The 21,424-nt window shown below is 41.4% G+C and overlaps 1 protein-coding gene and 1 long non-coding RNA gene across 4 annotated transcripts in view; one reads left to right on the forward strand and one right to left on the reverse strand.

Moving 5' to 3' along the window:
* Positions 1-10,874, reverse strand: part of LOC139628629 (vertebrate ancient opsin-like) — a 70,428-nt gene extending 59,554 nt beyond the window's left edge. Inside the window, exon 1 of one of the 2 annotated variants that reach the window (XR_011692830.1) lies at positions 7,986-10,874. Coding sequence is in view for 1 of the 2 variants with exons in the window: in XM_071490483.1 (XP_071346584.1) it covers positions 7,986-8,358 (373 nt within the window). In the remaining variant the exon portion in view is untranslated. The remainder of the gene's footprint in view (positions 1-7,985) is intronic. The other variant, XM_071490483.1, reaches the window with a different exon arrangement.
* The window catches only part of LOC139628630 (uncharacterized), a 175,479-nt gene that overhangs the window by 114,080 nt on the left and 39,975 nt on the right, over positions 1-21,424 (forward strand). For both annotated transcript variants that reach the window (XR_011692832.1, XR_011692831.1), the window contains exon 2: positions 10,889-10,935. This is a non-coding gene — a long non-coding RNA (uncharacterized lncRNA). The remainder of the gene's footprint in view (positions 1-10,888; positions 10,936-21,424) is intronic.

Raw genomic sequence — 21,424 nt, forward strand, 5'->3', positions numbered from 1 at the left:
ACTGCTGAACATCACATTTAATGAGGCCATCAACTACAGACAATATGTGCTGTCTGTCCAAATGTTTATCTATTCCAGTGAGGAAAACGTGCAGTCAGTGTGATAGAAAGCCTCACATCTCGCTCTGAAATCACAAGTACAGATGAAATGAGCTTTATGGTTTATGGCTTCAAAAGGAGGCCCAGTTATGGTTTAAAAAATAATTGCCTGAGTGAAATGTGCAGTTTAGTAAAACTATAGCAAACACAGTGGTGTAATCATCTAATATTTCAGTTCACACTCCAGGGCTAGCAGCAGTTACATGCTGCTGTAAATCATAAACAGTGGCATTACCTGCAGTGTCTGCGGTGGAATACATCACAGAAGACTACGAGAAGCTTCTTTTTTTTTTTCATACGCTCTATCTCGATATCTCAGTGTTTTCCTTTCTCAGTATTCCAGAGGCAGAGCAGCAGGAGCCTAGAGCTCAATGTTCATGCTGACCCCTCAGCCTTTTGATCCTGTTAGTTATTTGTTTTGAAGCCATTATGGCTGTCCTTCATGCCCATTGATTTTAAGTTGGCAATGAAGTGGACCTAACCTGGATGCTCCTTTAGGAAAATGGTCCAGACCTTTCTTTAAGATGCCAAAGCCATGTCTACTCAGCACAACGAATGAATAAAGCTAAAAGATGAGGAGGGGAAGGTAGGAGGGGGGTGGGGTTAGAAAAACTGAGTCTAGCTCTGTGAAGGTTTCTGTGTCTGTCTGTGTGTAGCTGCATTACCACTGCCTGCAGTCTCTTTGGCGCAGAGTATTATGCTTGTCTGTTGCCTCCAGGTGTTGCGGTCATGTTGTTTTTCCTGCACAGACGGCTTAGCTCTGGTCTTTACTGCAATATTACAAAGTCAACACAGTTTTACAACAACCCACTTCTGCTTGTGTTTAATGTGGGCTGACTGACTCATAGCGGCCGACCCCAAACATATTTCCCATTTTGACAAAAGATGTTTCATCTCAGCTCATCGCCACTCGATCTCATCCACCCTGCAATTCTTCCTACATTGCTCCCTGTCTACACTCTGAAGTCTAAAATGAAACAGCAGGAGGACTGTCTTCTCACAATAAGTGTACTGGATGCTGTCACCTTTAAGCTAAAGCCTTGGTGATAGTGTTTATAGCTGGGTGTCATCAGTAAACAATGGTGTAGTGCCATAGCACTGACAAACAACCCCTGCTAGAAGTATCCCTTACCTCATTGTGTTTCAGAGCAGAGACCGAGAGTTAGACTATGACTTTTTCAAATTGTGAGTATTTCTGATTGGTTGATGAATTATAGTGACCTAAATAATATTTTCTGATTGGCAGCAAGTTCCAGTCAGAGGTTGAACTAACACTTTATCAGTGCCTGTGAATATCAAGCTACAGGAATCCACAAGCAGCAGTACTGATGAAAATGAACCTAATCGTGGTGCAAAGTGATGACAATCCAATTTTTAAAAAGAAAATTTCAAAAAGAAACTATAGTCACAAGAATCATTCACAGTGCTATGAACTGTGACTCATGAGTCGAGTATAAAAGCAGAAGTAGTGCAAAGTTTTATGTGACTGCAAGTCAGGGGGATAAATGTGTCCAGAAAGCACTTGACTTTAAAGGTCCCATATTTTACACTTTTCTGAAGTTTTATTTGAAGTTTTGGTAACCACAAAAGATATATTTTTGGTTTTAAGTGCTTAAACCCATCTGATTGAAGTTTTATGTCTCCTCTCTCAGGCTTCTCTCTGGAGCTCTAGTAACAACAGGTCGGTCATCCAATCAGGGGGGAGGCTTTGAGCTTCTCTCCTGACTAGATGACTGTTTTCTGAGGGATCAAATAAAAAATATAGCAGATTTCAGATAAACACTCCTCCTCCTAACCCTAAAATCTGGTTTTGTGCCTAAACTCACAATCTATCCCAAACTTAACCATAGTGATGGCAGATAAGCCAACAATCATACGAATCCTTCTGTAATGTTACGTTTTTTGTGGGTAATGACAAAGGATGTCTGTCTGCTGGTAGGGGTGTCAGATGAGAAAATGAACATAGGTGCTGTTACATCAGGTAGTGACACATTTTGTCATTTGATGGAGCTGAATACAACTTTCTCTCTGTGCCTGTGATGCACCATGTAGTGGTGCATCGATCCAGTGTTTCTCTTCCAATAGCAATTCTGATACCTCAACCCAGTGTATCCTGCTGATGCCAAGTACCAGTGCAGTACAAGTGCTCTTATTTCCCTAATTTAAAATCTTTATACCTCGCTGGCATCATTTTAACATGAAGCAGCATGAGGCCAGGGAGTCCGGCGCCTGGCTTGACTGTATGAATGCAACTGACAACAAAAACTGAATTTGGATCATAATCAACAATGAAACTGTGTTTAATGTGGATCAGCTACATTGGGCCAATACCTGAACTGCCCAATAAGATCAATATTAGTACCAATACTGATCCAGTGTTGGATTGGTTTATTCCTAATCATATGAGCAAGATAATACAGTCCCAGATTTCCTGATATATAAAGTAACAGACAGGCAAAACGGAGGCAAATTATGCCACAGTGTATATAACTATATAAATTATACGAGGACTCCCATCCCCAAACCCAGGCTGGGAGTATGTGCTATAGCACATCTTTGAGATGACAGACTGATAACATCTATGAATGTCTACAATGTCCACATCCAGCTTTGAACAAGGAGCCAAATGGAATCACACTTTCCCAAATTTGCTAATTGGCAGCTGTCCTCCATGAAATTTAACATTGGCAGTCATCGTGTTTCTGAAACAACTGAAACAGCAGTCCTCTGGCCCCGGGCTCTTAAAAACTGTTGAAGTTTATTATGTTTTATCCCTTTTTAAAAAAAAGATTACGCCAGCTGTTCCCATCAATGCCCACTGCTCTTTCTCTGGTTACGCACTCTGTGACTGACAAGGAAGTCTTAATGCAAGCCGACGTGATGTCAACGTGAAAGACACCCTGCACAACTTTGGATGTAACTTCATAGCAACTGAAATCAAACATCCCCCCTCCATCCATCTTCCAGCAGTGAATCTCTTCAGACAGGATCAAAGGCAGCAGTTGAAACATGAAACATGTTATGATCTGATAATATTTGAAATCAAGAAAAAGGAGCGGATTTGTTCTGCTGTCTGTGTGATGTTCCACCACTGCCTCTGTCTGTTAAAAAAAATGTATGGGGCTGTATTGCCTGTCTGATTCTGTATATCCAGGAAAAGGCAGTTTGAATGAAAAACACAGGATTGAATAAAGCTGTGTTTGTTCTATAAATCCCATCCCTGTGTCTTTTACCTCAGTCATCACAGGAGCACAGATGCATTTATTGTGATGCCACTAAGTCTAAAAAAAAAAGCCTGAAAAGTCTTTCATCAGGTAGCAAATGTCTGGCTAATATTAGGGATGACTGTTTTGGCCAGGAGGTCTCTATGCAAAGATGATTATTCACACTAATGCATGAATCAAACAAGGCACCTATCGTAATCAACACCTTTTTGACTCTGTTTTAAGAAACCTTTAATTCACTATTTCTTACACCAGTCATTAGCCAGCTCACGCTGTCTGACCTTTATGGTGGAGCAGCGTTGTTCTGCTTTCTTTCTCCCTGCTGGGACTTCTTCTTACCGTGGCAACAAATTAAAATCACTCAGGCCAGGTGCTGCCTGTGCCTGCGTGACGCACATGTATATGCATTTCCTCTCCTCTGTACATCTCCATCCATATCAGTGCTCGTTTGTGTGTGTGTGTGTGTGTGTGTGTGTGTGTGTGTGTGTGTGTGTGTGTATGTATGTATGTGTGTGTGTGTGTGTGCGTGTGTGCATGCATGCAGGAGGGCAATCTAACTTCTGTATGCAGCGAGTGGGCCCAGCAGTGCAAGGTTAATCCAGTGACTGTGTGCAGAGATCACTTGAGGCAGAAGGAGGCAGCCGGCAGTATGCAGGGACACGCAGACCTGGTGTCAAATAAAGACAGAAAAAAGATTCTGCCCTGTTCCTCCACAGAGTAATGGAAGACAATAAAAGTTCAGTGAGAGAGAGAAGAAAATGCAGAGAGGTGGGCAGGAGAGTAAAGCAGCTAAATGGGTGCCAGGAGGCTGATGGCAAAAGAAAATGTAAAGGGTCTGAGTGTGAGGACGTGATCGCACGCACATACACACACGTGCAAACAGATACACACACACACATACGCATGCAAGTCTCCACAAATTGTCTTCAGTTTGTGCTCTTGGCTTAAAGTCAAAGCGGTGGATCTTCAGTTGTTCAGTCACTGAAAAATCTAAGACATTAGAGGCTAAAAGCAGGAGGACGCAAGCAAAAAGTAGAACTCAATGTGGAGAGGAAGCAGGAATACGACGTCCTAACACCTCAGCTACAATGTCTTTTGTCACTGACACTGATGCCCTCTAATTTGAAGGAACATCGATCATTCGAAAAAGCTTCATAGAGATTTGGTGAAGACAGACACAGTCGCTTTGTCAAAAGATGCAGCCAGCGTTATTCGTGTAAACAATCAATTTCACTTTTCCTCTCTGACCCTCCTTCACTCTGTCTTTCACTCCATTTTTATGAGCCCATTGAGGAATTACTCATCCATAACCAATGGGCGCTCTAATGATGTCTGCGAGCCATGTCTCTCTCTCTCTCACACACGCACACACACTGTCACTCTTACTGCGATGTTTTAGCCTGAAGAAGCTAAAGTCCCGTTCAACAGATTTTAATAAATTGGCTCCTTGTGGACATCACAGTTACACATCTTCAGCTGGTGCTTAATCTCAGCAAAAAGTGGAGTTAGCGAGACAGTGTGAACAATCAGAGTACATCCAGATACTGAGAGACATCAGAGGCTCACTTTATTCTCCACTATATGACTGAAAAGAAGTAATTCTGTTTTGGAAATTGCCAACTTATTCCAGAGGAAGTAAAAGCGGCACTGAAGAGTCTGTTTTCAATTTAAAAGTTTGACACATTCAAGAGGCTGTTAAGCAACAGAAAATTCAATTTAGTTAAGTTGAACTGTGTGAAAATTTGAAGTAAACCAAGGATAGCAACAAAAGCCAGGGAAGGAAAAGTCTGCGAGACTCGCCTTCAGCATGAATCTTAATCACTGAGTGTAATGTGTGTAAATCTCTAGTTCCCCCCTCTGCTGCATGGATGGATTCAACAGCCAGGGGCCCGATGGGTCAGCGAGGCCTCCTGGGCTTCACCTGCAAATGTGTCACTGAAAGAGATGCCGTTACAAACACAAAGAGACACACAGTGATGACAAAGAGACGCAGAACAGCAAAACTACTATCAAGAAATGCAAAATGACTGCAGAGACACAAAAGGAGGACAAACTGATGTAGAACTATACATCAAAGACACACAAAACGTCCACAAAGAATCTGAAAATTACTACAGAGACAAATGACTAGAAGGAGACAAAACCAAGTACAAAAGATGCAAAAAGACTCAAAGACTCTCAAAACAACTTTAAAGAGACAGAAAACCACAACAATCCCCCAAAAAACGCAAAGAGACAAAGATGCTTAATGTGAGCTGGACTCTTAAGCTGGTGGCTGAGCGGGTGATAACCGAGATTAGGACAAATACCTGAGATCTTACTACAGGTATCACAGGCCCTGATGTTTGGCTTGTGTGCTGCTGAGATTATGGGAGGTTACCAAGGGTTTAAACATGAGGAGATTGGACGCACTGAAGTGGGTGAGAGGAAATCCTTTGTGCAAGATTTATGAGTCCTTTTATACAAACTTCATCAGAGGAAAGTTACGGCAGCTGACTCCAGACATTCAGAAAGCAATGTGCGGTCAATGTGTAGTTGTAAAGGGAGCTGGAGCTCTCTGTTTCTGAAAAGCTCTAAATATTTCATCAGATGTTATGATTTAATTTTTTTTCTTTAGTAATCTTGTGAAAAGCCAATCACAAGGCTGGCATATTTTTTATTCCAGTGGCCACTGAACCTCAGGATCTCATTTTTAGAAGAAGCTGACCATGAAATTCAGCAGCTATGATTAACTGATGTGAGCTGTATTGCTGGAAACAAAGTGGCAAAGTAATGAAAACACGATGAATTATTAAACCAAGAACAAGGCAGTGACAGTTGTCAGTTATAGTTTGAAGGTATATACATATCTTTAATGCTGTGAATTTAATATGAGATGCATATATATTGAAATTACTGACATCTGATTTTAGACATATTCAGTCAAGCATGGAGTTTAGTACGACCAAGACGAACTCATCAATCTGACAACATAGAAACACAGTATTTTCATGTCTAAAGTTATGTTCATGCCAAAAGCGTCTGTTTCCATCTGTGTCTCTTCCAAAAAATCTGCAACTATTAGTTAAAGACTTGCAAATAAAATCATAAACTATAAAAATATGTGCACTTTGATTGGACAGGAAGAGAGAACGTGTTTAATATGCAGCAGTGCAAATGTTATAACATTGTGTTAATGGCAAAGAGTTGAGAAATTGATGTTTTTGGAACCCAGTGTGTCCGAGAAGGTTTTCATAGGCTGTTCAGATGGCTCGGAAAGCTTTTAAAGCAATTACTGGGACTGATAGCAGGAGAGGCTGTTCATTAAAGAACCTTGGGGCAGACATCAGGCCAAGGACTTGTGATGAAGCAAGCAGTTTTATCTTAAATGCTTTAATGAGTCCTCAAATTTAGAGTCAAGGAAATTTCATCCTAATTACTGAAAGTTTTGACAGATACAATGCTCAGTCAGCTCAATACAAAACTCCTTATTTGCGTCTCTATAGCAGCCCTGGCCCATCCAGCCTGGCCCGACTCCAGGTGAGTGGGTGGGTGAGTGAGTGAGTGCTTTATTCTCAGTTGCATCACTGTGGCACATTTGCATCGATATCAGCACTCCTGAGCAAGTCTCTCATTACTAATTTCCCCTGGGTGGTTTCATTCTGCAACAAATACTGCTGCTGCTGCTGCCGCCGCTGCCGCTGCCACAGCCTGATCACGGAGCGAGACCGACAGACCCGCAGCCAGATACAGCGATGAGGCTCCCGGTGCCTCAGGCGCAGACACGCAGCCGTGTGGTGACAAGCGTTTAGCGGTCATCAGCAGCGGGCTGCACACTGCTTCCTACAGCACAGTACGCGCAGCACTTAAATCCCCGGCTGACAGTCCGCTGTGACATGTTTTCTGAGTTCCTAATGACATGACTGGCAACCGTCAACACACTATGTGCTTCTTCTCTAAACACACTCATGTCGCGAAGATGCATCACACGCGGCTTTGCGAGTGTGAAGTGATTCAACAGCCTGTCATGCAGCCCCAGCGGGAGATAATGACCAGTCCCGCACCACGAAGAGCTCCACTCCACTGAACTGGTTCTCACAACTCATCAACTAGACCAAAAAAAAAACAAAAAAAAAAACAAACCCTGCGCATCTGCATGTGATGTGTAGGCATCTCCTGGACCGTGATGGACGACGTGCACCCCAGAAGTCCATGATCCGCAACATCACACCAGCGCTGTACCACTCGTGAATGATCCTGTGCCTTGTACAACAATGGCTCATGATGATCTGCGCTTAGAGCGAAACCTTAACGCTGCCTGGCATGACTGCAGGCTGCAGCACGATCACACCCAAAATTAAGAAAAAAGAGAGACATTTTCAGGCTTTTCTATGAAAGTTTGATGTGGCCATAAAGACGCACCGTGCTCATCACGACGGGCTTTATCAGCAAACACAATCAAATGTTTCTCTGATGCTTCAAAATTCTCCGTTTCGACCACAGGAATGAAGCCGAACTTCATGTAATCTAATCTAATAAACCCATTGCTCTGTGGAGAGTCCACACGTACCGCGCACCGTCATCTCCACCCACATCAGAAACAGAAAATAATACAGTAACCTAGAGATGTGCCACAAACACTCAAACAACGCGTCCATGTGAAGATCGCTTCATTTCTACTCACCAAAGAGGGAGTTGGCGAAGCCGTACCACACGCATCCTCCTTCTCCTATGAGCCAGCGTCCCTGCGTGCTGGCCGCGAAGCTGAACGGAGTCCCCAGTACGCACACCAGCAGGTCGCTGATGGAAATGTTCATCAGGAGCAGGTTGATGGGAGACCGCAGCATCTTGTAGCGGCAGAAGAGCACAAGCACCAGCAGGTTGTTCAGGAGTCCGAAAGTGCCGATGAAGCCCAGGCACACAGCCACGACCAGGTTCCCCGTCGGGGTGAGGGTGGTCCGGTATGAGCCGCCCCCCAGGTGCCCTTCCCCGGCTCCGGCACACAGAGCGCTGTCGACCCCCGCGCAGCCGCTCTGGCTCGCGTTGGACACGATCATCGCAGTCCGGTGTCACGGCGGTGGCACACTGGGCAGCCACGGTGCACTCAACAGCAGCTAATATGTCCTTGGCATTTCTTTTTGTGTTTGTGTGTGTGTGTGTGTGTGTGTGAGTGTTGAAAAAGAATTTACAGACAAGTTGTCGCAACACTTGTTGCTTTGAAAGAAATAGGCGACCAAGAGGAAAAAAGTCAAGCCAAGCAGAAATGTGGGATAATTTTAAGTTTGTTAGGGATGTCAAAACTTTGTGTCTCAGTCCAGTGGGAGGGGGAGTTAGAAATTATTTTTTAAAAAAAAGTTGGATCAGGCTTTGCTCCACCATGTGGCAGTCTACAATGCGCACTCTCCTGTCTCTCACACCATCCCTCTCTGTCCTTATTTAAATCACTGTTGCCCGCTCTCCAACAGCTGACGTCTGTGCAGGGGGAGGAGGGTGGGGTGGGCTGGTGGTGTAGGTGGTGGTGTGGGGGAAGAGGGCCGCATGGAAATCCAGCGGCAGACCAATCAGACCATCATCATGTGGCTGTGAGGCAGTACTGTGCTAAAGCCAACCCCCTGGGATCAAAGCCCCATTAAACAAAAAAAAAGTCCACCTTAAAGTTCCAGCAGCAGCTCTGTTGTCTCCCTCATATGGAATCACATCTGTGTCAATGTGATCAAACTAAACTTCATAAACACCAAAAAAACAGAGGTGAGTCCCCATTGGCTAATTAATTTATGAGTGGCAGCTTCCATTGGGTATCTTAACTGACATGGTCCTTCTGTACAGCAACATAACACCGTGGGACCGGAGCAGGACCTGAACAGTCTCACATGCAGCTCCAGGTGGCCAGTGTGTGGACTGTTATAACACATCGTGCAGCTAATACATCACAATGCCACGAATGCTGTAAGTTTGCATCTGTGAGCACAAGCAAGCAAAATAAATGTGTGAGCTGCTCTCTGGTGTGGTTTGTGTGCTTGATTTTGCCCAAGCCACTGAATTTTAGTGTTATTTAAAATAGTTGTCAGTACCAGCAATAAATAGCAGTTTCTTGACACCTGTCCTTAGACTTATCTCACCAGCGTCGCCTGCAGCTCAGTGGGTGTTCATTAAATCATTGACAAACAACATTCAGGAATATATAAGAATAAATAATATTAAATAACAAAATCTTGTTGAAATCATGACTAATAATCATTGTGTATGTAACACCAGTGACTCCAGAATATAACGTTGTATTATTGTAATAGAATCCCTTCTTATTTTTTTAAAACTGATTTTCATTATTTGACCATACTGTGTAGTCGTTCCTGGATTTTTTTTAGGCGAGGGGGAAAGCATAGTTCAATAAGCTTTAATAAGCCAGCCAAACAGTGGGGGGCATTTCATTTTATGCTTTTTCTAATTCAAAAAAACATTGTGCCACAACCCCCTCACCAGTCCAGGATCTACAGCGCATGCAGGCGGGTCTGGGGGAGAGAACTCCTTCCATGCCTGAAGACATGAGTCATGCAGAGGTGGTGTATCTTTCTCTCACACACACTCTCATCAAGCAACTGTTTTTTTCCTATCAAAGACCATTATAGAGGCTATTGAAAATTCATAATACAGGCTTATATTTTAGGTCTCCAGCTTGGTTAAAAGTGCAAATCACTGGAGGATGGCTTCTGTACATAAAAAGAGAAAAAACTTATGCATGTTGTAATGGAATTATAGTTTGAACCCACTGTGAAATACTTTTGTAATTCTTCAGTAGGCAGGAATGAAAGACAGCATTTATCTGTAGCACCCCCTGAATCAGAGGGAAACAATCAGAAGTGCCTCTAGATGGGGGAAACTACACTGTACATTGTTCCCTTTCAGGAAAGATTTGATTTAGCACCTCTTCCCTGTGATGCCAAGGAGTTTCCATTTATGCCAAAGGCTGAATGCAAGAAATGTTTTACAGTTATGCTCCTGCAGCTTTTTTCCCGCCATATAAAACGATATAATGGCCCAGAATGTGACACACTTGCAGATTCTGAACCAGAGGTAAAAATAGCTGCTTTCTAGAACCATGGATGAAAATGTAACTTACTTTATATAACTGAAGTACTCTCCTCTGAGAAGAGAGTAAATTGTTTGATTGGGACAGATTTCAGCTTCACATCCACAAAATGAAACCATTGGCAACTAACAGGCTTAAAAATTACCCAAACCTAAAGAGGCAATGTCTCACACACCATGTGTCACACATACAAATAATTAAATCAATAAAAAATCCACCCACCTATTGCGACTTCATGGTCATGGTCACCGTTAACTTCTTCAACAGATAAACCTCTGCTGCCATTATCTCACTGACTTACTGAAAAGTGTTTAGATTCTCTGTATTGATAAAATCACTCTCATATCCTAATTCAAAAGTCCTCCATCCTGAACAACCATATAGGTGCAGGCTCGTTTTTGACACGAGGACAGTCTCAGACTTTGGGTTAATTTGAATGATACTGACACTGGCTGCTTTTCTGTTAATGTTAATGGTTATATTTTCTTTTTTTGTTTCAGTCCTGTCTGGATGACAACCTGTCGGGTTAAAGGAGCCACAGAATTAGGTAATTTCATGGTTCAATCTATTAGTTTTTCTGCTTTTGAAACTGGAAAAAGAGCATCTAATTCACCTAAAAGCTGCCGTCTGAAATCTATGCAAAGTAGGGCTGAATAATTAATTCAATAACATTATCTAAATGGCAACATGTGTAATATCCAAATCACAGGAGCTGCACTTTGTTTGATAATGATAAAATGTGTAACAACACACTATGCATGAAGCATTGTGGTGGTACAGAGATGCCTTGCTCTACAAATTCACATATTCTAAGGGTACATGATTTTTTGGTACAAGACATTTTTAGTTTATTTTGTCAAGACAGGATTTTGACACACCACTGAATATCAGGATGTTAAATCTGAGGAGAAGAAAGTACATACAACATGTTTCAGACATGTGATTGGCACAGGACCCAAGAGCAAGAGAATACGCCAACGGTTGACAAATGGCATGAGGGCTCACTGAATGGTTTGATGAGGATGAAAATGATGTAAATCATATGCAATGGTGTTCAGTCACCAGATCTCAACGCAGTTACACACCTATGGGAGATCTTGGGGCAGCGTGTGCGACACTGCTCTTCGCCACCATCATCAAAACACCAAATGAGGGAATGTTGTTCATCCCTCCAGTCGAGTTCAGAGACGTGCAGAATCTTTGCCAAGGAGCACTGAAGCTGTTCAACACCTTGTTGGTTAATTTTTCAACCCTCTTCTACAGGGGTGCAAAAATATGCATTCCATCCTCAGTTTGATATTTTCCACCCTCAGTTAAAATTTGAATAATAAATGTGTCGTCATTTAATAGTGAGTGGTGAGTGGGAACTCTTCTGATGTAGACACTTCTGTATTTTGTCTTGTTTAATGAACTGGTACAACTGAAAACTGCAGGGTAATCCAGAAGAATCACATTCCTGATTTTTTCTTTTTCTAGGTTTTTTTTTTTTTTTTCTTTACATGCATGTGTGTCAGGGCAAAAAGTGTTACTGTCTTTCTGTGTGTGTGTGTGTGTGTGTGAGAGAGAGTGAGAGACTCACATGATTAATTTATGGTTGGTGTCTACAGGAACCAAGGACAATGGTAAAGGAACACAGTAGCTTCTGTGAGCTACAAATCCAAGTTATATCATCTTGGGCAAAACTGTGGCTCCATCCACACGGTGCAGAGTAACCTTCACCCTACAGCCTTGCACATGGCAACATCCAGATAACAGCTCACCTTTCCCAGCATTGGGTATTCTTGAGTTTATGGAGCTCACAACATTATAAAATTCATCATCACAAATTTTGGAATTGCATCCATGAACACAGAGGCCACGTGCTGTCACCTCGCTGTTAGGCCTTGTTAGGTCCTTGAAACACCTTATGAAGGTGTTGTCAACGAAAGCTCTTGTTGAGCAACGTCCGGGAGATAATCCACAGCTAGCTTTTCATTTCTTAGAATCAAGCTAAATTCTGCTTGAAGCCTCTGCAAGATTTCTTCTCGTACTTGTTCCTGCAGGCACAGACTTTGCCAAGTCAGCACAAACTAATCTTAATGTCTGTACAACTGAACATATTTCATTACATGATCCTAAAATGCTAGTTCTGACACAGAAAATGCACTTCAATTGTGGGCCATGACCCAACAGCCTACATAATTAAAAATACATCACCAAAAGCATTTGGATTTCAGCAGAAAACTAAAATTACTACCTCACCGTTGCTTGCCTCCGCCAACCAGTCAAGTTTCAGTTTACATCCGTGCTTGTCCAGACTCATATAATCTAATATCATGTAATCATCGAATATTTTGTCACAATTAGTGTATGAACTCTTGAGTTATGCTTTGTGAAGTCACAGTGACCTTTAGCTTTGACCTTTCACCACCAAACTGTAATCAGTCATCTTTGAGTCCAAGTGGACATTTGTGCCAGATGTAGTAAAATTCCCTCCAAGAGTTCCTGATATATTTTGTTCATAAGGAGGGGACAGATGGATGGATGCACAGACAACCCATTAATTTAAAGGAGCTATTTGTAAGTTTTCCCTGCCACCACAGGTGGTTTCTTGCTGGGGGCAGGTGGTGGTGATTGTCGCTTCACAAGAGTTTCAGCCATCATTGTCTTCATTATACAAGAGGTTATAATCTCTCTCTGGGCAGCGCTACATCTTCAGGACAGGTTTGAGGCTACAGTGAGTTACTCTTGGAAAGTGATGAGCTGGGCCGGGGCTAGCTGGTTAGCATGCTAACATAAGTAGAAAAAAAGACATGATAGAGACAAGAGTTAACATTGGTGTTGATTTCCACTGCTGGAGACAGCTGCTGGTGACTAAATGAAGTTTGATGCTGAACTCACATTTCTTCTTGACAGATATGTAAACAGCTGCTAATGCTAATATTAGCTATGTAGCAATACTTACAACTTACAAGTAGCTCCTTCAACATTTTTTTAGAGTGTAATTGGAATTGAATGGGAAGATAGGAAGACCAGTATGTGTAGCATGTGGGAATACAGACAATGTAAGGCCAAGCTTATTTAACATTTGCATGACAAATAAAAGGTGTAAAAGGAAAATGTTCACAACTCAGAGGCTCTCTGTCATAGACATAGATGTATAAGGTATGGGAATTTGTGGCATTAGTGACATTGTGATGTATTTGCTGTATTTCATTTCAGTTATATTTATTCATTTAAGTTTTATTTGATTATATTGACACAAATCAGATTCCATTCCTTCTCTGCCATCCAGTGAGTATGTATTGATGCACAGTGCTGTCCGTGGTGCTGAATGCAGTCTCTCAGGAGTAAATCACCTGCAGCGGCAACTCCACTGATCAACTGTTTATTCTAGTCTGTTGTGCATTTTAATTATAGTTTTGAAATAATTAAAAATGATTTGAGTACAAAGCTGTGAACATTAATTTCCTCTATTCAAGTCATAAAAACAAACTCAGGATGATTTACTATACAAATGCCAACTATGTACAATTAATAAAAAGCACTGGATGAGTTAATGATGCTCACAGGTCAAACTTATACTTTATTATTTGTTCATTATTTGGCACAAAGGGACATTTCAAAAAGGTTCTGCTGTTTTTCTAAGTTAGGCACAAGGCAGTGAGCCATTGTCTAGATTTAGCAACACACAAGAGGCTGAGTCACTCCCATGTTAAAGATGAAATTTCAGGGCAACTCAATTTGGTGTCGCTTTGGATAAGAAGATGGTGCAGGGGTCACTGTGTAACACTAAGTGTAGCCAGAAGTAAACTTGGTGTGACTCTGGGCTGTCACTGATATCTAGAGGTTTGGACATTTGGCATGTAAGTTGCTTTCCCCCCACAGAGGAAATGATTTTAAGTAGATTTCCCATTGTCCAATGGCTTTTTTCTTGTCTGTTTCGGTTGATTCTATCTGTGAAATTTAATCATCATCTGTTTTCTATCTGTCATCTCTAAAAATATACTCTTAGGATGGCAGGTTCAGACTGGAATAATGAGGAGCAGCTAAATGCTAAAAATTGATCTGTGTCAGGCATCTCCCCTCATGGTGTCCATATATTCCGCCACAGACTGAAAGAAGCTGCAAGCCTTGTTCATAGAAAGCACAGCCTGTGCTACTGAACCTTGTCTTCCCTCTGAGTCAAACAAGCATAATGTGGCCCAACCTTGTCCACTGCAGTACTAAACCTCTCATCTGTTACCTAATTTACATGTCTGGCAGGTAAAGCACTACCAAATGCAGAGACATTTTTTATTTTTGGGGAAGAAACGGCATGTTCAAATTTTAATTGGGCAGTTTCACATTAAGAATACGGTGTTCACTTTTTAAAGTTAAAGTTAGACTAAGCTAAACATCTGAATACAAAGGGGCCCTAATGACTTCCTAAGAGAACAGTTTGCATCTGGCAGCAGGTAAAGCACAAGTCTCTTGGTTGCTTTCTGTGAAAGTGTGTGCTGCTGTGATACTTGTACAAGACAGCAGACACCCACAACATGATTCACCCAAAGAAAAAAAAAGATCAAGCACGGGGCCAAAATGTCATCAGTTACTTGGTAATTAAAGGGAAATCCTTCTGGTCAAACGTCGGCATTTCATGTTAATGCAGTGTTCTTAATTATGCATGGCCTGGCAAAAACGTGCCCTCTGCAACAATTGACTTTGTACAACGATGAAAAGTTACAGAATCATATGGGGAAACTTACTCCTCCCCTTCATGGTCTGTTCTAATCCCTTCCCAGCAAATAACCCCCTTGTCACACAGGAGCAAGGTAATTACCCGTGAAAACTGTACAGCGACATTTACTCTGACAACATCTTCCCCATATACAGTCCTAATTGGGTTGAATTAAGACACTTGGGTTGTATTGTGAATACCATCCCCGTTTAATCATTGCAGTGGGACTGGGCAGTTGGTATTTAGTTGGATTTTTAGGTCAACTTGGTGGCTGCACTGTGGGGAGATGTCCAGAAAGATAAAGTGCAAATGGGGCTAGAAGGTCATCACAGAAAATCTATGTTTTGTGTAAATTGGAGAAAAGATGCAACAAGAATGCTGTTTTATGATTCTTATCCCATATATTTGACTTGCCATGGACTTAGTAATGGATTTAGTAATAACATTTAATAATAACCAGCATGATTATTAAGTGGAGGGGCTTTGTTCGCCTCCAGGGCTGCATTTTCACACAGCACTCACTCAGTCTACCCAGAACTAAAGCGTCACATGTTAGTGTGACATTATTCTTATAACTGTTTATCATACAACAATTTGCTAGAGTTAACATTTAATCAGCAATGAAATTAACTGACTCACTGCTGGTCAGTCAATCATGTCAATAGTTTCATTAGGTTTCTGCATTAATTACGTGTTTTTTTGTGATTATCGAGTCTCCTGCGCCATCCTGCAGCTAAATATGCAATTACAGATCACAGTTTGCACCCAAAATTAAGTTAGAGGAGAGCTGTGGATCCAGCAGCTAATTAGATTTCATTAACCCCCCCTCCAAAAAAAGACCAAGGACAATGTAGCTCATTGTTTCTCTGTTGGGGGTGTCACGAGTTATCTTGTTGCTCTAAACTTTGCCTTGTCTCACAGGTTTGTTGTGTCACAGCAGAGCTGAGAAACATTTTTATACTTCTTTGCCCTTTCAGACTTGATCAACACAAAACAACACTAAGCTAGTGGCTCTGTGAGGCTGTAGCTAAATACTAATGTCAGCAGGCTAACATGCTCACAATGACTATGCTACCAGGATGATGCTAAGCAGGTATAGCGTTAATCATGTTCCCATCTTCATTTCGCTTGTTAGCAGACTAAAATTTGCTAATCATCGCAAAACAAAGTACAGCTGAGGCTGATGAGAATGTCTTTGTTCTGAGTACTGGACAAACTGAACATTTGACCTGATGTTGGAGTGAGATGAAAAGTGATGGGGACATGATTTTCGAAATCAGATTTCATGACAGAGCATCTAGGAGTTGAAATAGTAATAAAAGTACAACCTTATTTATATAACATGTTTCATGTATAAGATGCAATGCAATGTGCTTCATAAATAATAATAATAATCACAAACATACAAGAAAAGGTTTTTCTAAAAAACAAGACAAAGATATGAAAATAATTAAGACTACATTAAGTAATTAATTAAGACTAAATAAATAGAAATAAATAGCAATAAATGAAAAATACAGACAAACATTTTTAAGTGTTCTTCTAAACTGATAATGTTTGTCGAGGCAATTTGATCAAGACCACAATTGTCAACCTCATGATCAAGTCAGGGGATCACCAAAGTAGGATTTATCACCAAGAAAAAACAAACATTAGTATAACATTTTGTGCCAAGACATGTTTCTGGATAAGTGAAAACTCCCTCCTGGTGGTCAGAAAAGTCAGAGAATTACCTTAAAGCAGTAGGATTCATCCTCTGGGGACAGTTGAATGTCTGTTCTAAATTTCATGGCAAGCCATCCAGCAGTTGTTGGGATATTTCAGTCTGGACCACAGTGGTGGACTGAACCAACACTGCTTCTCCTGTAACTACACTGCTAGCATGGCTAGAGGGTATTTTTCTGCTGGGTATATTACAGGTTATCCTTTGTTCCAGTCTTTGGCTTATTTGAAACTTTTGTTGTGTCGGAAGAGAAGACAAAGTTTTAGTCTTTTTTCAGACCTGAGCAATATTATTAAGGTTGTAGCCCTGCTCTAGAGGCTATACCCTCCCCATACCTCCACAGAGAGAATTTGCAGTACATGTTTCTGTTTAGTGTTGTTAGGATGCAATGCAAAGCAAAGAGATGCCTGTCTATTATATGTTCAAAGATTCTGTCCTGAAACAGTCTCCGAGATGAAATGAATTGAGATTAGTTGAGGCAGACCACAAAGTCAAGCTCAGCCCACAATCCCAGTCCATCAGCTGACAGCTGATGGACTGGGATTGTGGTAGCTGATGGACCCCCCCCCCCCCCCCCCAGCAGCTGCTCCTGATGCTGTATCTGACTTAATCAGTGTCACACCTGTTGTTGTCATTGTTGCCTGCTCTGTTCTGCACCCTAAGGAGTCTTTTGCAGCCTTACTGTCAAATACACATATACATATATATACCAATTACAATTTTTAAATTATGGAAAATAAATTATTTTTGATTAAGTGGTCCTGATTTCCTATACAGCCTGTATCCAAAATATAAATCAGTGGTACCATAGATACCATCTATCTATGAACATCACACTGCTGCCATTAGTTAGTCCTCAAAGCAAAGATGCAAGTTGCAAACATGATAAGACAGCTACCATGACCATTTCTGACAGGACTAAATATTAAGAAATATTGAGGCAACTTAAGGTAATGTTTGTTTTCTTGTTTTTGAAGGTTACTAAGTGTTGTGACTCTGGACTCTTTAATCTGTTTTCATATCTTACCGTGTACTTCCTCTTCTACATCTGTCACTGTTGCACTATCAGGCCTGGAATCAGTACATTTGATTTGTTTATTCTGCTGCGCAGAAAGATTACGGAGGCCTTGGTATTTTGTTTATGCCGACATTATGCAGGACCTTAAAGGTGCTACACTCAAGGTAAAAGTGTCACCTGGTAATACTGCTCTGCATTCACATAATCCATAAGTAGTGTAAGTACAGTAGGTTTTGTATGCAAGCGGCCCAACCACTGCCATATTGTCAGAGACAGAAAACACGATGACATCTCACAGAGTCAAGGACAGGAAATGGGCAGAGAACAAAACAAGTGCCTGTGAGAGCGGGTGTAGGGGAGAGGAATGAAAGGTCGACAAACATGAGGCGTTTACTGCTGTGCCAAAGTGTGTGCTGCAGCGGGTACACAAATATTTTTGTTACACAATATTTCTGTAAGCCCCGATCACATTTCCATTTTGTTCTACCTCTCCTTCGCTCTCGCCCTCTTACTCCCTCGAGCCTCCCCCTCCTCCATCACTGCTGCCCTCCCCACCAACACTGACCTTGGGAGAGTGGCCACAACAGCTCTGCAACTTAATATGCCCACAGCTTTAAGGAAAGATGAGCTGCGCTGCCATGGATCATATAGATTTGTTGTCCACAAGTCTAATACGAGGGTCCGCCCCAGCCTTTAGTTTATCTGGACACACGTGTCACTCGAGCCCCATGCTTTAAATGCCTGACACGCAGCCTGTCATGACATGATACAGGTGGGGAGAATATATCCTGGATGACGGGTGGAGAGGGCTGGTGTGGAAAAGCCGTCTGAGAATACACCATGAGAGGCAATTCATAATGCAGCACAGCATCGAGTGACAGATGTCAAATCAAGTGTACTGTATGTCCCTGCATGTCTGTGCCCAACTCTAGGTTTACAACATTCAACTGTTCTGATACAGACGATGGAGAATATTTATTGAAAGCAAGACTGAGGAGTTTTTATTTTTGCCACTATACTTTAACAGTTGAACAATGCTATAATAGCTGTGTGAGGAAGTACAGTGTTGAGATTGGAAACAGTCTGACAAAGCAAAACAAAAATTTATTCTGAGAAAACTCTAGTTAGTGGTTGTTGAGTTCTGGTGAAAAAGATTTTATACAAAATATTGATTATTTTGTGTTTGTCTTGGAACCTACCAGCATTTGTATTTCAACATGAATTCACACTCATGTAGAGAGTGAAATGATTAACATTTCTACAGATTTCAGTAGCAGTGAAGCACAAGTGTTGTGTGGATGGCAACAGAGCAGATTTAAAAAAGTATTGTCCATCATGATTGAGTTCTCAGTTGGGCTAATTTAGCTCATACTTGTAATTTTCTTGAAACTCTTCTGCCATCAGCCTTTACTCACTGGGCCTGATGTGTTGGTTCATAAGACTGGTGTTTAGCCAGTGACCATGTCTGCTAAATGAAAGGGACAAAAACAGTGACATGACGTCTCTGTACTGTGCATTCCAACAATTGTTAGTGTTAATGTGCTATAAAAGGCTAAAATCATGGCAGTTATTGTATGAGACAGGAAATATATTCACCAAGCTGGAATAACTGGTTTTCTTTTGCCATTTGGGTGCATCAGAAACACACTGATATATTATTACCTTTTACAATCAATTGATGTGGCAAACTGTTGCTCATTCACACATCCTGCACATATGAAGAAACATAATCATTCATTTGGAGACGTGTTTGTGTCCATTTCACCAGCACAAGGCTAATGTTTACTCTACTTTTAGCTCTATTTTTCTCCATCCAGTTGCTAACTTTGTCTGTATGCCATTTTTCTTGATGAAAGCAGCTTCCTGAGGAGCCCGATGAGAGTGAAAGACTGAAAGACTCTAAAGCTGTGGAGAACTGATGAATCTAGTGGTAATTCTCTGTGGGTTTCTCACAATAACTCCTCTCACATTAAACATACAGTACAGTAATCATTTGATCCTTTGTTATTAGAAAAAAATTGATTAGTGCAGCTTTAAGGACAAACACAATTGTTTGTTTACAAGCAAACAATGTAACCTTACTTCGCATGGGGGTCAATTGATATTTTTTAAAATCAATAGCAATTTATACCCTCTTCCTTATTACAACCTCATGTGTCTGTACACTGTGTCGGTTGAGGAAGACGTGGACATGCAGCACATGAGCCTCCACTTTGTTGGTTTTCTTGACAGATTCATAGATTTTTTCAACCCACTCCACAGAGCACAATGGGAGGCACAAAGGAGCATGTGACACATACATGTGGGAAAATAGAAGTTAAACAGAATGTTCACCCTCTCCTCCTGCCAATAAAATGCATCTCACTTCCTGGTGTGAAAATTGTCTGAGCATGGTCACACCTGCCAGAGGCGTAAACCCCTGAGGTGCAGCCTACAGGATGTTATTCAGACAGCACAAACATGTGGCTTTGACTCTGTACGCTCTGACTGAAAAAAAAAACAAAAACCAAAATTTATATCAACACTGCAAAAGCTGTTATCAGTTGTATGGAGATGTGAAGAGTGCACCAGAGTGTACCTCGAGCAGCACAGCTCTGCTCTTGTATCACTTTTTGTCTCTTTTTTTTCTCTTCTGCTGTGGTGCCACTGACCGAGATGGGCCAGTGCAACAGGCTTAAAGGTGTTAGCCTAGAGAGGAGGGCCACAGCAGGTTTTTGTCACACCTTTCGTAGGGTGCAGTATATGTTTGTGACTGACTGACTGATTGAGAGTTGAGTGAGTGATGAAGTTACATCATTGGTCAGTCTAGTGTTGGACTTTTCCTATTGGCTGTTGGTCTTTCAAAATGATTCGGTGTGAATGCTTTCTATTACATCATCAGGGGGGCGTTTACAGCAGATCCCCAACAGTTTTCAACCACCGAATAGTGTCTGGGAATTTTATTTACTGCATAAGGTATCAGGTCTTTATTAGAGGCAGGCGTCTATTTATAAGTCCCTCTGTTTGATGTGTATAATTGCTCATATCAGTATTTCAGCACAATGTCTTGTTTTGATCTGCTCCCATCTGCCTTGTTAAAGTGACTACATGTTAATACAAATTTAACAATTCCTGTAACGATTTTAGCCTTTATTTCTTACCAGGGGTTTTATTGCTGTGCTGATGTGCTGCAGTAAGTGTACTGTTTCACTCCTGGTTGCAGGTGTTTCTCATGCTTTCTATTGTCCTATTTCTTCGTCTTAAACTTTTGTACTTTTTTTATGATGTAAAGCAAGTTGTGATTTTTTTTTTTTTTATCTGTGAAAGGTGTTGTATAGATAAACTTTACTTACTTACGTACTATTCAGATCTCTTAGTTTGTTCAGCAGTTACAGATGGCATTTCTCTCTCTCGCCCATTCTCCTGCTCTCTTCTGCTTTTATTCCTCTGCCTCCTTTAGTGATAATGGAGGCTACATGAAAGAAATATAGTTTATTTGTTGTAATAACAGTGAGGCTCAGTGTACTGTATTATATTGTTGAATTTATTCAATTAAAGTGGTAGAAAAGTACATTATGCTTAACAGGCATGCACATCATTATCACCAGGCATCAGAC

Source organism: Trachinotus anak, unplaced genomic scaffold, assembly GCF_046630095.1.
Source record: "Trachinotus anak isolate AG129_WGS33_773 ecotype Australia unplaced genomic scaffold, CSIRO_AGI_Tana_v1 ptg000012l, whole genome shotgun sequence".
NCBI lineage: Eukaryota > Metazoa > Chordata > Actinopteri > Carangiformes > Carangidae > Trachinotus > Trachinotus anak.